Source organism: Chiloscyllium plagiosum, chromosome 4 (assembly GCF_004010195.1).
Source record: "Chiloscyllium plagiosum isolate BGI_BamShark_2017 chromosome 4, ASM401019v2, whole genome shotgun sequence".
NCBI classification, from domain to species: domain Eukaryota; kingdom Metazoa; phylum Chordata; class Chondrichthyes; order Orectolobiformes; family Hemiscylliidae; genus Chiloscyllium; species Chiloscyllium plagiosum.
This window is the reverse complement of record NC_057713.1, coordinates 121,174,535-121,189,920: the sequence shown is the minus strand read 5'-3', so window position 1 is coordinate 121,189,920 and position 15,386 is coordinate 121,174,535. Positions and strand designations below refer to the sequence as shown.

Here is a 15,386-nt window from a genome sequence, read left to right as displayed (position 1 = left end):
TCAGGAATTTCAACAGAGCACTTGATACTGCGCCACATGAGATTAATCGCCAAGATAATGGTTCATGGATTCAGGATCATATATTAGCATGGAACGATGATTGATAAGAGTGGACATAAACAGGGCGTTTTTAAGGTGTATGATGGGGATGCTCACTATTAGATTAGAAATAAAAGTAAGGATGTTATGGTGTGGTTGTACACGGCATTGGTAAAAGCACATTCTGACTACTATGTGCAGGCTTGTCTCTTTACTCAAAGAAAGAGGCAGTGGAGGTAGTTCAGAGGAGTTTTACTAGGTTGCTATCTAGAATGAATAGATTGCCTTATGAGGAAATGTTGGACAGAGTCAACCTGTTTCCACTGGAGTTCAGACAAGCAAAGGATGACTCAATTGAACTATACAGGATCCTGTATGTCCTTGATAAGATGGACATGGAAATAATGTTTCTATTTGTGGCTGTGCCCAAAAGAAAGGGGCACTGTTTGAGAAATAGGATACCTTTAGGATAAAGCTGGGGAGAATTTATTTCCCCCTTAGGAGGTTTATGAGACTTTGGAACTCTTTGCCTCAAAAGAGATGGGGGTCTAATTGTTAAATAGTTTTAAGGTGGAGATAGACACATTCTTTCTGGGCAGAGGTATATAGATCATTGGTTGGCAAGGGGGGGAAGAGGAGGAGTAGATGTGAATGTGGAATTAAAAACAAACAAATCACCATCATTTTAATGAATAGTGCAGCATGCTTAAGGGACTGAATGACTTACTTCTAGTCTTCATTCTTACGCTTGCATATTCATTTAACTCATCCATTCAGTAAGGTTTCCTTTCTGCTTCAGTGACACTTTCCCCAGTCTATTCAAGCATTCCTACTGGTCCCCACGGCAGACAACTCCAGTATCTTCCTTTCCAATGGCATGATGTCCCTCCCTTTCAATATGTACAACATCACTGCTCTTCTCAAACAAGACTAACTTTAATCCTTTGATCCTCTGACCTGCTGTTGGAACAAATCCTTAGTTTCCTCTTCAAAGAGCCTCAATTTCAATGTCATGACTCAGCTCTACTCTCAACTTTTTAATAAGCCTTTGATCTAATCACTCTGATCTAAAATTCCTACTCATCAAGAATGCTGAAATAGTCATCATCAAGGTCAACAGTGATGTGCTGTATGACAAGGTGCACAATACCTACTTCTCAAAAGGAAAAGGAAATACTCTTCAGTTTGTATGAGAAAATCTCCTGCCCATTGATATCACCCACTTATATTAGCTAAGAGAAATCTACAGTGTAGCAATTGCCTTTAACTCTGATGTAAACTCAACCCAGCATTCCTTCCATATTAAGTCAGCCAATTTCCACATGCATAATATTATCTGCCTTAATGACATTAACAGATTTCTCTCCACAGATACTGCCAGACATGCTGTATTTTTCCAGCAATTTCTACTTTTGTTAATAATTTCCAGCATCCATAGTTCCTTTTTTTAAACATCACTCTTGATGTTAACCAAAGTCCTTTCCATACTTCTATAATCTTCAGGATTAAATGATTAATGTTCCAATAAACATCCTCCAGTTCACACCTTCCACAAAATCCAATTCGTCCGAAATCTCGCCCTGCATGAACTCCTATTTGTCATTATCCCCACTCTTCCTGACCTCCATTGCTTTATTGCCTTTTAGGTATATTTATATTTTAATATTCTTTGATGCTGTAAATACAAATTATATATCCCATCTTCCTTTTAGTATATCATTTTGGAACGCAGTTCAATCCCATGGCTTTAAAACTGTTCCCAATGAGCAGCAGTTGGAGACATTAAGGAGTGCACAAAAGATGGACAGTGTCTTCAACAGAGGTTTTAGAAACTTGGTCACACCCAAGGTCCAGGAAGGTAGATGGGTGACCCCCTGTCAAACAAGTTTTCCTTTTTGGATACTGATGAGGGGGATTGACCATCCGGAGACAGTAGCAGCAACGGCCAGAGCAATGGCACCACAGTTGGTCATGCTATACAGAGGGTAAGGATAAAATGTGGTAGAGCTATAGAAATTGGACATTTGATTCCCAGGGGCACAGACATATGCTTCTGTGGCAGCAAGAGAGACTCCAGGATGGCATATTGTCTCCGTGACAGCAGGGCCATCGATGTCTCTGAGCTGGTAGAGGGCATCGTGAAATGGGAGGGTAAGTAGACAGTAGGCATTGTCCAAATGACATAGGTAGGAAGAGTGACAAGATCCTGCAATGACAATTCAGGGAGTTAGGCAGTGAAGTAAAAAGCAGGTCCTCTAGGGTAGTAATCTCAGGATTTGGTTCCCATGCCATGTACTACGGAGGTTAGGAACAGAAGCAGTACAATTGAACACGTGGCTAAAGAGCTGGTATGGGGGAGATACGTGAATCATTGGGATGCCTTCCAGGGAAGGCAGGACCTGTAGCAGAAGGACGGGTTGTACTTAAACTGAAGGAGCACCAATATCCTGGAAGGGGGATTTGATGCTGCAATTCGGAAAACTAGTGTGGCGGGGGGTAGGAAATGGAGCAGCAGGTCACTGAATATTGAGAATGGGGAAGAGCTTGAGACTGAAATAAATATAGCCAAGAGGAAGAGCAGTCAGGGAGAGATTGCTGAACTCAGCCAAAATGGAGGCTTGGACTGTATTTGCTTCAATGCAAGAGGTATAACAGGTAAGATGGATGAACTTAGAGCCTGGTTTAATGCATGTAATTATGGTGCTTTTGCTATCACAGCGACATGGTTGAAAGAGGGACAGGATTGGCAGTTTAATGTTCCAGGATATCAATGTTTTAGATGAGATAGAGAAGGAAGCAGAAGAGTTGGGGGAATTGCATTACTCACAAGGGAGCATATCATAGGTGTGTTGAGGGAGGATACCCTGGAGGGATCCTGGAGCAAAGCATTATGGGTAGAGCTCAGGAATAGGGAGGGTGCAATCACAATGCTGGGATTGGACGACAGGCCTCCCAGCTGCCAGTAGGAGATAGAGGATGAGATATGTAGTCAGATTCTGGAAAAATGTGAAAATAACAGGATTGTTGTGGTGGGTGATTTTAACTTCCCCCACATTGACTGGGTGTCCCTTTATGCCAGGGGTTTGCACTGGGAGCAATTTGTTAGGTGCGTTGAGGAGGGTTTTTTTGAAACAGTACATAGACAGTCCAATGAGGGAGGGGGCCAGAGTGGACCTGGTATTGGGAAATGACACTGGCCAGATGATCAAAGTTTCAGTGGGGAAGCAATCTGGGAATACTGATCATAACCCCCACATGTTTTCAATTACTTATGTGTAAGGACAAGAGTGGACCTTGTAGATGAAGATGTTAAACTGGGGGAAGGCCAACTACAACCAAATTAGGCAAGAATTGGAGAATATGGGTTGGGAGTGGCTGTTTGAGAGTAAATCCACATCAAACTTGTTGGAATCTTTTAAGATCAATTGATTAGAGTGCAGGACAGACACGTTCCTGTGAAAATGAAAGACAGGAATGGCAGGATTCAGGAACCTTAGATGACAGAGAAAATATTTAGCTTAGTCAAAACTAATGGAAACATACCCAAGGCCTGGGCAACTAAAAACAAATTCCTTGAAGAATATAAATAAGGTAGGAAGGAACTTAAATGGGCTATAAAATGACCTTGGCCAGCAGGGTTAAAAGAAACCCAAGACATTTTTTAAAAAAATATTTTAGGATGAAGAGGGTAGTTGGGAAAGAGTAGGCCCACTCAAGGATAAAGGCCGGAGGTTATGCACACAGCCAGAGGAAATGGATGAGATCCTTGACTTTACATCAGTATTCACCAAGCGAGAGGTGAGGGATGCTGAGGTTAGGGAAAGGTGTCGGAATACTCTTGGGCGAATCAATGTAATGAAGGAGCAAGTGTTGAGTGTCTTAAAATGAATTAAGGTAGATGAATCCTCAGGGCCTGTTGGGATCTATCCCAGAGTACTATAGGAGGCAAGTGAGGAAACAGCTGGGGCTTTAACATATATCTTTACATCCTTTTTGGCCTGAGGCAAGGTTTAAGAGGACTGGAGAATACCCAATGTTGTTCCTTCATTTAAGAAGAGAAGCAGAGGTATTACAGGCCAGTGAACCTGACTTCCGTGGTGGGAAACTGTTGGAGAAGATACTGAGATCCATTCACATTTGGATGTGAATGGATTTATTAGTGAGAGGCAGCATGGATCTGTGCATGGAAGATCGTGTCTCACCAATGTGATTGAGTTTTTTGAGGAGGTGACAAGAATGATTGAAGGAGGAAGGGCAGTAGATGTTGTCTACGTGGACTTTAGTAAGGCATTTGATAAGGTACGTCACGGCAGGCTAATACAGAAGGTAGGAGAGAGTGAGGACTGCAGATGCTGGAGATCAGAGTTGAGAGTGTGGTGCTGGAAAAGCACAGCAGGTCAGGCAGCCTCCGAGAAGGAGAATCAATGTTTGGGCATAAGCCCTTCATCAGGCACCACTCTTGATGCTGATACAGAAGGTAGACTCTCATGGGATGTGGGGTGAGCTGGCAAGATGTATACAAAACTGGCTTGGTCAAAGAAGCCAGAGTAGTGGTGGAAGCCTGCTTTTTGGAATGGAAATCAGTAACTAGTAGTGTTCTGCAGGGATCGGTGATTAGATCTTTGTTGTTTGTAATACATACAAATGATCTGGAGGAAAATGTAGGTGGTCTGATGAGTAAGTTTCCAGATGGCACCAAAATTGGCAGAGTTGCAGATAGTGAGGAGGATTGTCAAACGATACAGCAGGATAAAGATAGATTGCAGATTTGGGCAGAGAAATGGCAATGGAGGTTAACCAAGACAAATATGAGGCATTTTGGAAGATCCAATTCAGGGTCAAATTATACAATAAGTGGCAGAACCCTTAGAAGCACTGACATACAAAGGGATCTGGGCATACTGATCCACAGATCCCTGCAAGTGGCAACACAGGTGGATAAAGTGGCCAAGGCGGCATACAGCACACTTGCCTGCATCAGACAGGGCATCAAATATAAAAGTTGGTAAGTTTTGTTACACTGTATAAAACTCTAGTTCGGTTACATTTGGAATACTGCGTGCAGTTTTGGTCACCACATTACCAGGAGGATGTATATGCTTTGGACAGGATGTGGAGGTTTACCAGGATGTCGCCTGGTCTGGAGGGTTTTAGGCTGGATAAACTCGAGTTGTTTTCATTGGAAAGACTAAGGCTGAAGAGTGACCCAACAGAAGTCCACAACATTATGACAGACATAGATAGAGTGGATAGTCAGAGGCTTTTTCATAGGGTGGACAGGTCAATTATAAGAGGACACAGGATCAAGGTGAGGGGCGGGAAGTCTAGGGGAGAAGTGGAGGGGAAAATTTTTCACACAGAGGGAGGTGGATGCCTGGAACACACTGCAAGTGGAGGTGGTGGAAGCAGGCATGTTAGCAACATTTAAAGTGTATTTTGATAGACACATGAACAGGAGGCGAACAGAGGGACAGAAACCACACTTGGGCATTAAGTAATGGATCTAAATAAGGACTAGGAATGTGCGCAGGCTTGGTGGACCGCATGGCCTGTTCCAGGCCTTGATGTACAATGGAATAAATCAGAGCTCTTGAGAAAATTTAGAAAATAAATCAAAATTGAAAAGAACATGAAGATCTCTTTCCACTAGTCAGAGGTTTCACATTGAATGAATTAGAATTCAGGCAAGAATAGAACAAACATCCCACTTCACATTGCTGAGGGCTATAGCCTTTAGATTCTCTTACCTCCATCTAAGCTACGTGACATGGTGTAACGTTTGCTGGAAGAACGTTCAAAGTATGGCGCTGGGCGGTCTATGAGGGAACTGGCTCTCCGAGTCTGGGCTTGTGTACGTCCACTGTAGCGGAACTTTGAACCCAATGTGAGGAACTTTTTAGGAGGCGGTTCAGGAGATACCAGCCTGTAAAGATAGAAGTCATCGATTTACCTGCAAAACAGCTACATGAGTGAAGAAATTTTATTTTGGACTTGAATTATTTTGTCATGCTCACTACAGAAAGTGAGTTAATCATGACGATCATCCAGTAAAAAAAAACTGGCTTCAATTCCCTGCTTGAAGTCAAAATCTTTGTCTTTCGTGATGATGCAATGCAACTTGGCAGATTCTGTACAAATGGTCATCTGAAGATTGGAAATGAATAAAAGAAAGCAGCTGTACCCTAATCGAGGGTATTCATACAGGTCATAAATCATTTAATAATTCTGGGGAGGAAGAAAGGAGGTACAGCAGCTGGGAAAACCTACTTAAGGTCAAGATCTTATTGACCTTAAGTAGGCAGTACTTAAGTTATTAAGCAGGCAGTACTGAAGCAGGACCTCACTTTTTAAAATTTCACTTCCCACTTAGCAGGGGCCATACTGGTCAGCTCAAAGGAAAGTTCACCCAGAATATGGTTTGGAATAACAGGAAGTTTTTGGAATTCTCTGTACATTATCCAAACGAGTTGGGCAGGGAGTATCTTGTTCAGATAATCGATCGTTCGGATAATCAATCTGATCATAAACAAGCGGTAATTTGCGAATGCTGGTTATCCGAACATTTCTCGGTTATCTGGCAATGCATACCATAATGCCGTTTAACTGATAATTAGAACATAGAACATAGAAGAATACAGCGCAGTACAGGCCCTTCGGCCCTCGATGTTGCGCCGATCCAGCCCACCTAACCTACATTAGCCCACTATCCTCCATATGCCTATCCAATGCCCGCTTAAATGCCCATAATGAGGGAGAGTCCACCACTGCTACTGGCAGGGCATTCCATGAACTCACGACTCGCTGAGTAAAGAACCTACCCCTAACATCTGTCCTATAACTACCCCCCCCCCCCTTAATTTAAAGCTATGCCCCCTTGTAACTTTTCATGCGGGTTATGATTGAATGTGTAGGCCCCCTCTGGAAAACTAAAATTTGGAACCAGTACTTGCTAACCATAATGGATGTGTCTACCAGATTTCTGGAGGCAATTCCATTACAGAATATAAATGCGAAAAAGGTGGTAGAGGAGTTAGTATCTTTTTTCATGTGGTGTGGGCTACCCAGAGAGATTAGGCCAGACCAAGGGTCAAATCTTATGCTTGGCTGTTTAATGAAATCATGCTTAGCTTAGGCATGTCGCACTTTTAATCGCGTGCGTACAATCCTGAATCCCAGGGAGCTTTGGAAAGATGGCATCAGACCCTGAGGATTACTCAAATGATTGGGATAAAGGTATCCCATTCGTATTGTTTGCCATTAGAGATGCCCCAAATGAATTGACTCAGTTTGCTCCCTTTGAGTTAATATTTGGACATGAAGTGCGAGGTCCTTTGAAATTATTTAAAGAAAACATTACAGGACCGAAATTGGAGATCTTACACTTGGATTATGTATCTGAGGTGAGGGAGACATTAAATCAGGTAAGAGAGTGAACTAAACTGCAGCAGAAGAGGGTACCATGGGGAACCTTATCAAACGCCTTACTAAAATCCATATACACCACATCTACTGCTTTCCCCTCGTCCACCTCCTTAGTCACCTTCTCAAAGAATTCAATAAGGTTTGTGAGGCACGACCTGCCCTTCACAAAACCATGCTGACTATCCTTGATCACATTATTCCTATCCAGATGTTCATAAATCCTATCCCTTACAATTCTCTCTAAGATTTTGCCCACAACAGAAGTGAGACTCACCGGCCTATAGTTACTAGGGTTATCCCTACTCCCCTTCTTGAACAAGGGAACCACATTTGAATGCCAAGTTGTCTAATGCCGTTTTTACGGGACCTTGAGATCTTGTTCGGATAATCCAAAATTGGATAACAGATGTTCAGATAATTGAGGTTGTACTGCAAATGCAAACAAGGTTTCTTTCTACTCATCATTCAATTGTTTTAAATATATTTTTATCATATAGGTATCCCCTGTTTAAACTGTTCCCATAGCACGTTTCGTTTTAATGCGGTTTGTAGCTTAATGAAGTTCACTAAATACGTTGTGTCCATTTTTGTTTTAGTTCAATAACACTCATGCTCATTTGAAACAGAACAGACTGCCTCTTTATTCCATCAACTCTTCAGTTTTCTCCTCCTTGTTGCTTCCCTCTCCCAACCATCACTTGCCTTTCACCATCCTTCTCCTAAGCCCTTGCTGTGAGCGAGGGAGGGAGAGGATCAGCAAGTGAAAGAGAGAGTGAGTTTAATTTATGGGAAATGGTGAGTAGGAGTGACAAGGGAGGAATATCAGAACACCAAGCTGGAGGGAGGTAAAAAAAAGAGTTAATAAGTTCTTAAGCATCAGTAAGATAACAAGACTGGGCCAGGGATAATCAATGCAGCCAAGAGGTTTTTAATATAAAAATTACAGATCAGAAAATGTAACCCATCCTAACTAGAAGTTTGTCTGTGAGGCAGGAATTTTCATTTAGCAAGTCATTGTGAGGCAAAACAAAAGATTATGCCACAGGCAGTGAAATGTCTAAATTATCAGATTGACAACACTATCTCATGGTTCACAGTAGATTTTAAAAAATGAGTGTTATCAAAATTGATAAATAAAACTGCCAGCTACTTCGACAACACGCATCAATATAAAAGTATAATTGTTATATTGTAAGAAACTAGAATTTCCTATTTGAACTGTCACATTGAGAGGCTGCCTACAAACAGATGAGCTCTCAAGAATCTAAATAACATACTGATGACTATTTTCCACCAATGGATACTATGACTGATTGAACCAGCGTTCCCCTAAAGACATTCCCACAAATTTTGGATATGTAATTTGAAATGAATTTTCAAAAGAACGTGGGTGCGAATGCCAAGTCAATGTCCAAATATAGCAGGACCTCGATAATGTTCAGGTTTACATTGACAAGTGCAAAGCCACTAAGGCTCCTTAGACACCATCTTCCAAACCCACAACCACTACCACCTCCGAAGACAAGGGCAGCAAATACATTGGGACACCACCAATCCACTCAGCATCCTGACTTGGAAATATATCACTACTTAAGGGCAATAAGGACTAGGAAATAAATGCTAGTCCAGCTAGTGAAATGCACATGCCATGAACAAAAAAAAATGCTTTGGTTGCAAATACATTAATGCTTTGATGAGTGACAAATACTTGAGTTTTGGTCCACAATCCTTGATCTTTTGAGGATTTTGCTTAACTCACATTTCCTTATCATTCATAGCATTGATGCATAACTCCCAGCAAGATAATGAACTAAATATTGCTCACACAACTACCTCTCCATGGGATTGCAACAAACTAGGTAACTGGAAAATGTGCATTTCCCCCCCATTCTGTCCAAAGAATACCAATTAGTAGAGATACCATAATCATAAGCTAAGTCCAGTGGATTAATGCAAGATTCACACCTTACTTATCTTATTGCCGAATAATACAACCCCTGATCCTAAAAGGGGTCCTGAGCTGTCACAACTAAGAATTCATGTTGTACTAAAACAAACTTAAAAGTGTTATGGCTGATGTGGCACAACGTTTACGCACAGGGTGAAAAAAATAACATTCAATAAACCAGCACTACATTCTTCACAAATAAGTCAAATACAACTTTGCACTTTTTTTTGGTTTTAGCAAGGAATGGAAGGAAGTAAAACACTAATTCTGCCTTGTTTATACTTAATGCAGGTTTATGAATTTTAAAGAGAGATTAATATATCAACCTGGAAATTTTACAGCAGTATGTTATTATTCAAACTTTTGATGTTTTTAATCAAATTTCTCTTCTTTTATGAGAAGTGCTACAAAAGTGTAGTGTCGCAATTTTACATGGGCATTTTAAATATTTTTCTGTTTACTTTGCTCCCGGAAATTTCCAATCTGTTGTTTGCTGCTGGTTAAGCTTATCATGTTGAAGATGAATTTGCATTTCTGAGGTGCAATGAAAAGTCACAGGCTACAGTCTGGGTGTGACCCAAGCTTTGATCTATGTCCAATTCTGGGACAACTATTTTACGGATAAGGCAGCTATGCCCCATTCAGAACACAGGAACAGGAGTAGGCCATTCAGCCCGTCAAGCCTCTTCTGCCAATCAATGAGATCCTGGCTGATCTGTGGCCTAACTCCATGCATCCGCCATTGGCCCATATCCTTTGTGTAACAAAACAAATCTACCTCCAATTTAGAATGAACAACTTATTCAGCATCCACTGCTGTCTGTGGAAGAGACTGTCACTCTTCATGTGTTGAAGTGCTTTCTGATATGTCTCCTAATGGCCTGGCCCTAATTCTCAGACTATGCTCCTACTTCTAGAATCCTCAAGTCATGGAAATTTCCTATTAATACCTTGGCCTCAATCAGATCACCTTTAAACCTTCCAAAATTCCAAATTCTAGAGAAAACAGGCCTAATTCGTATCATCTGTTCTCATAACCTAACCCTTTAAATCCAGGTATCCGGTTAAGTCCATATTAAAAGTTCAAGGTCAGGCTTACCGAAAGAATGTGTGATGTTCAATGCATACTTTCCACAACCTTTTAGCTGCTTTGTGGTTTGGAAGTTTAAATCCAATGGTGCTCTCAAATTGCTCATGCTAGGAAGGAAAAAACACACAGTGTCACGCTTTCTTGTGAAAACAGTTCAGAAAATTACAGCCAAATGAGGATACAAGTCCAGCATCTAGTATCTCCCCAGAACCAACAACACAACTTATTTACTCATAACTTAATCAGAAATTAAAATCATCCAAGTTTTGACACTTGACTAATTATAGAGCAATTGCTGATCTGTTGCACTTCAAATTCATCCTCCTTTGCTCTGAGGGCTGAGAAAGCCTATGAACAGTTAAAGGCAAAACCCTGACAATTTGAGGGACAACCAGGAGGGTTGGTGTCCTCCAGCGCTGAGGACCCTATTACAGGCACCTTCCTGGCTTGCACCAAAACTTTAACCTAATGCAAAAAGACAGCCTACAGATCAAAGCCATGCTCCCCTCGCAGTGTGTTTTTTTTTTAAAGGAAACTGTCTTTATTTTGGAGAGAAATTCCAGTCACGTTCCTGAACTACACACATCAGGACACAGAGGATGAACTCAAAGCCGCTTTGGAAAAGGATGAACAAAATTACTTTCTGCAATTCAGGTTTGCATCAGCCCTTCCTAGATACTTGGGCTTATGAACATCCACTAATGAAGTCCAAATGTGTAAACACAACTTCATAAAAAGTATGATCCAATGTATGGCAATAACAATGAAATAAAACCAGATTTGTACTTGAGACACATTCAGTTAACTTAACAGCGTTTTTATTTTCTGCTATGGTTAAGATTTGCCTACTTTCAGTCAGCTGATACTCTACAGAATTTAATTTTCATCAAAATACCAAATTAGATTGCAAAACATAACAATGCTACTCACTAAAGCAAAAAAAAAATCTACCATTAGCACTATTGCAATGGCAGCTGGTTTTAATATGTAGCAAACTGCAAGGCCAGCACTCAGCCACTCAACATTTAAACAAAGGATTAGGCGCCATTCCAGAACAACTGTGACATTGAACTGAGGAATGCAAAGAAAGTTACAAACTGTACCTATAGTGATTTGTTCTAAATGTACTTTGTCTGCACAACATTGTTGAGTCTTTTAGCCACTGTTGGGCAAGCTGCCATTGGAAACAAGCTTTCAAGGTATTTTTTTCATTCTGATATCTGCACATTTGCTAATACAGTAATGTAGGTCCATGGAAACATGGCAATTTGTCATGGGCTCAATGTTTCAGGTCCCCATCTAATGTTTTGTAGCATCATGTTTAAATCACTCACTTCAAACGTACCACCAAAAGTTTAATTTTTCTCTTTCTTCTATGGGCTGGCATGGTGGCTTAACAGGGGTTAGCACCACTACCTCATAGCGCCAGGGACCTGGGTTCCATTCCACCCTCAGGCGACAGTCTGTGTGGAGTTTGCATGTTCTCTCAGTGTCTATGTGAGTTTCCACCAGGTGCTCTGGTTTCCTCCCACAGTTGAAAGATGTGCAGGTTAGGTGGATTAGCCATGCTAAATTGTCCATAATGTCCAGGCTAGGCAGACAGGCCATGGTAAAAGTGGCCATGGTAATGGGGATAGGGCTGGGTGGGATGCTCTTTGGAGATTTCTTGCAGACTCAATGGGCTGAAGGGCCTTTTTCTCCACAGCAGAGAGTCTAATGATTTATAAATGTTCTGCACATGTTATGTTAAATGATTAACATCCAAACTTCAGCTAAGGCTTTATTGCTTCAGGTATCATTACACTGCTGACAATCTTTGATGTACAGCATCTTAAAACATCTGAAGTAGGGTCGCATGATGTTAACTCTGCTTTCTCTCCACCGATACAGGCAGACATGTTGAGTTTCTCCAGAAATTTCTACATTTTATTTCTTTCAGATCTCCAGCATCTACCGTTCTTTGTTTTATCTTAAAACATTAACTATCATAACAGTAAATGACTGTTGGAGACAAAAATAAAACCATTGTTAGAATTGATCCCTTGTAAAGTAACTGTGAGCAGGCTATTTTGGTAAGGACAAAATACAGATGCTGAAAATCTGGAACAAACACTGATATGCTGGAGAACCTTAGCAGCTCTGTCAGCATCTGTGGAGGGAGAAACAGTTAATGTCTCAAGTCTGGTATGACTTCTTCAGAACTATGAAGGGTTGAAAATTGTGATTTTTATATTTTTAACAGACAGAAGCAAGGGGAACAGATAGTCCAGAGTCCCTGGGCAAAAGACAAAGGGGTTTGCTAATGGGAGGTGAAAGAGAAATAGAGAGATGTAAAACAGATGTAAAGCATGGAAAGCTTAAAATGGGTGCGCTCTGCTATTTCACTTGTTGTGGATGATTAACACAGCAAAAGGAAGTTCTGTAAGTTCCTATGCATGGAAGGGGCAAGTAATCAACAAGATTAAATGTGTTGTTTTATCCAATATTTTGTGCATGGACAATTGTGTTTAATTCTTACTGAGAAGACTGCTCCCTTCTTAACGAACAATAATAAAAATTAAAAATTAGATTCACTTGAATAGACACAATATGGAGGTAAAAATAACCTTTTCTAATACTTCTGAGCTCTGAAGTTTCACAAATGTCAATTCTTAACCTCGTAGAATCTGCACATTACAACAACACAATGTCTGCATCACTGTATTTTCACAAAGTACTACATATAATTAGAGAATAAACAAGATGCAAACCTCACATTTGAACTTACTTCACTGGGTCGGATTTTGATGTAGAAGTTATTCCTTTTATATGAGATCTTGAGAACCTTGGGCCAGGCAAATCTGTTTATCCTTAGCCTGTCTCTGTAGATTAGCAAGCCGCTGGCGCACACACCAAGCATGATATCAACTCCTTCAGAATCCTTTAAAACAAAGAAAAATACCCTGACAGAACAGTCTTCACCCAATGATTAGATTAGATTACTTAGTGTGGAAACAGGCCCTTCGGCCCAACAAGTCCACACGGACCCACACGCACATTCTCCTAGTGTCTGCATGGGTTTCCTCCAGGTGGTCCAGTTTCCTCCCACAGTCCAAAAATGTGCAGGTTAGGTGAACTGGCCATGATAAATTGCCCATAGTGTTCGGTGAAGGGGTAAATGCAGGGGAATGGGTCTGGGTGGGTTGCTCTTCGGAGGGTCAGTGTGGACTTGTTGGGTCGAAGGGCCTGTTCCATACTGTAAGTAATCTAACCTACTTCCTCTGTGACTTCCTCCAGCCAGACAAACCTGTGCTTATTTAATTCTGGTCTCCCAAGCATTCTTGATTTGAATTGCTTCATCACTTGCAAATCAAATCTTCAGTTACCAAAGACCCAAGTTCTTAAATTCCTTACCTAAACTACCCTGCCTCGCTGCTTCTCTTTCCTCCTTTAAGGTATATCAAGCTTTTCATCATCTGCCTTAATATATTTTTAATGTGGCTTGGTGCCAAATTTTGTTTGCCAAGGTTACTGTGCCACATTAAAAGGAGCTAAATAAATACATTTTGCTGGTGTTCAAACAACTTAAAGAACTTTTTTTTATTGTCTCCAGTAGCATTTCTGTCACAGGAGAAAAAGATCAACCAGAACTAGGGGTAAATAATTTTATAATTCTGAGGTAGTTAGAGTTGAGGTGATAGTTTTTCTGAAGGTTAGCCTACATAAATAAATAATTTGGACAGTGACTTATTTTCTCCCCCACCTCTGTTCAGGCCCTGAGAACTAGAACTCTCCATCTAAACTTTCGCATCTATCTCCTCCTTTTGCCACTCCTTAATATCTATTTTTACCGAACTTTTGACCAAACTCTGAAACAAAGTAGACTTGTCAGTCAATTCTTGAATAGGTCAGCAGGTTCTCTAAGAGCAAAGGGAAATCCTGTGGACATTCCAGGCGTAGAATTTTACAACTAATTTTGCCAGTGGAGTGGAGACATTGCCATATCACACGTTGATCTCCCACCTCAAATTAAACCATTAAGAGAGCTGCTCAGGTTTGCCAAAGTACTTCATGTACTGAAGAAAGGCCAGGCATTTCTGCAGGAGAGATGTACACAGGACATCAGCTTTAAATATTTTTGTACATTCTAGTTGACAGGATAGAACAGAACCATAAATACCAGCAAGGTCTCAGAATCAATTCCTGGTCTGTGTCATGCTGTGATCTTGTTTAAAAGATATTTGTATAAGTACATGAATAAAAATGGTTTGGAGAGATATAGGCGGGACTAGTTTAGTTTGGGATTATGGTCAACACCGACTGGTTGGACAAGAGAGTCCGTTTCTGTGCTGTATGATTCTATGAAAAGCACCAAAAGGTTTATTGATGCCCTGTACTCGCAAACCTGTACACAGTTAATGCCGGAGCTCTACGAGAGCTTTGATATAAACACAAGGTTTAAAATCTTGTCCAGTGCCAACTTGTTCCTAAGATTTAGATAAATGGAGGATGTATTTTTTGTTGTTGAGGAAATGTGCATTTCAAGTTAACAAAAAAAAAGAGGATTTCTTTCAAACAAATTTAAATACATCCAATTGGTAAAGGGAAAATTTCCTCTGACACCAAATACTCTCTGACTAAGTCACATTTATCTTTTGATTGTATATGTAAAAATATTTCAATTTCTAGGGTTACTTTATATAGTTATGCATGTAGGATTAGAAAGTGATGTGGCAGATGATCTGTCCACAGTCTACTTACATATAGAATGTATGCAGTGTGAAAGTTTCAGAAGAAAGTGAGGACTGCAGATGCTGGAGATCAGAGCTGAAAATGTGTTGCTGGAAAAGCGCAACAGGTCAGGCAGCATCCAAGGAGCAGGAGAATCGACATTTCAGGCATGAGCCC

The 15,386-nt window shown here is 40.8% G+C and overlaps 1 protein-coding gene across 22 annotated transcripts in view; it reads right to left on the bottom strand.

Moving 5' to 3' along the window:
• Positions 1-15,386, bottom strand: part of LOC122549365 (band 4.1-like protein 3) — a 288,912-nt gene that overhangs the window by 56,226 nt on the left and 217,300 nt on the right. For 19 of the 22 annotated variants that reach the window (XM_043689068.1, XM_043689063.1, XM_043689072.1 and 16 more), the window contains exons 9-11: positions 13,255-13,419; positions 10,509-10,606; positions 5,787-5,962 (exon numbers count right to left, since the gene is read on the bottom strand). In XM_043689068.1, the coding sequence (XP_043545003.1) occupies positions 5,787-5,962; positions 10,509-10,606; positions 13,255-13,419 (439 nt within the window). The remainder of the gene's footprint in view (positions 1-5,786; positions 5,963-10,508; positions 10,607-13,254; positions 13,420-15,386) is intronic. The other 3 variants (XM_043689071.1, XM_043689079.1, XM_043689085.1) reach the window with 1 other exon arrangement.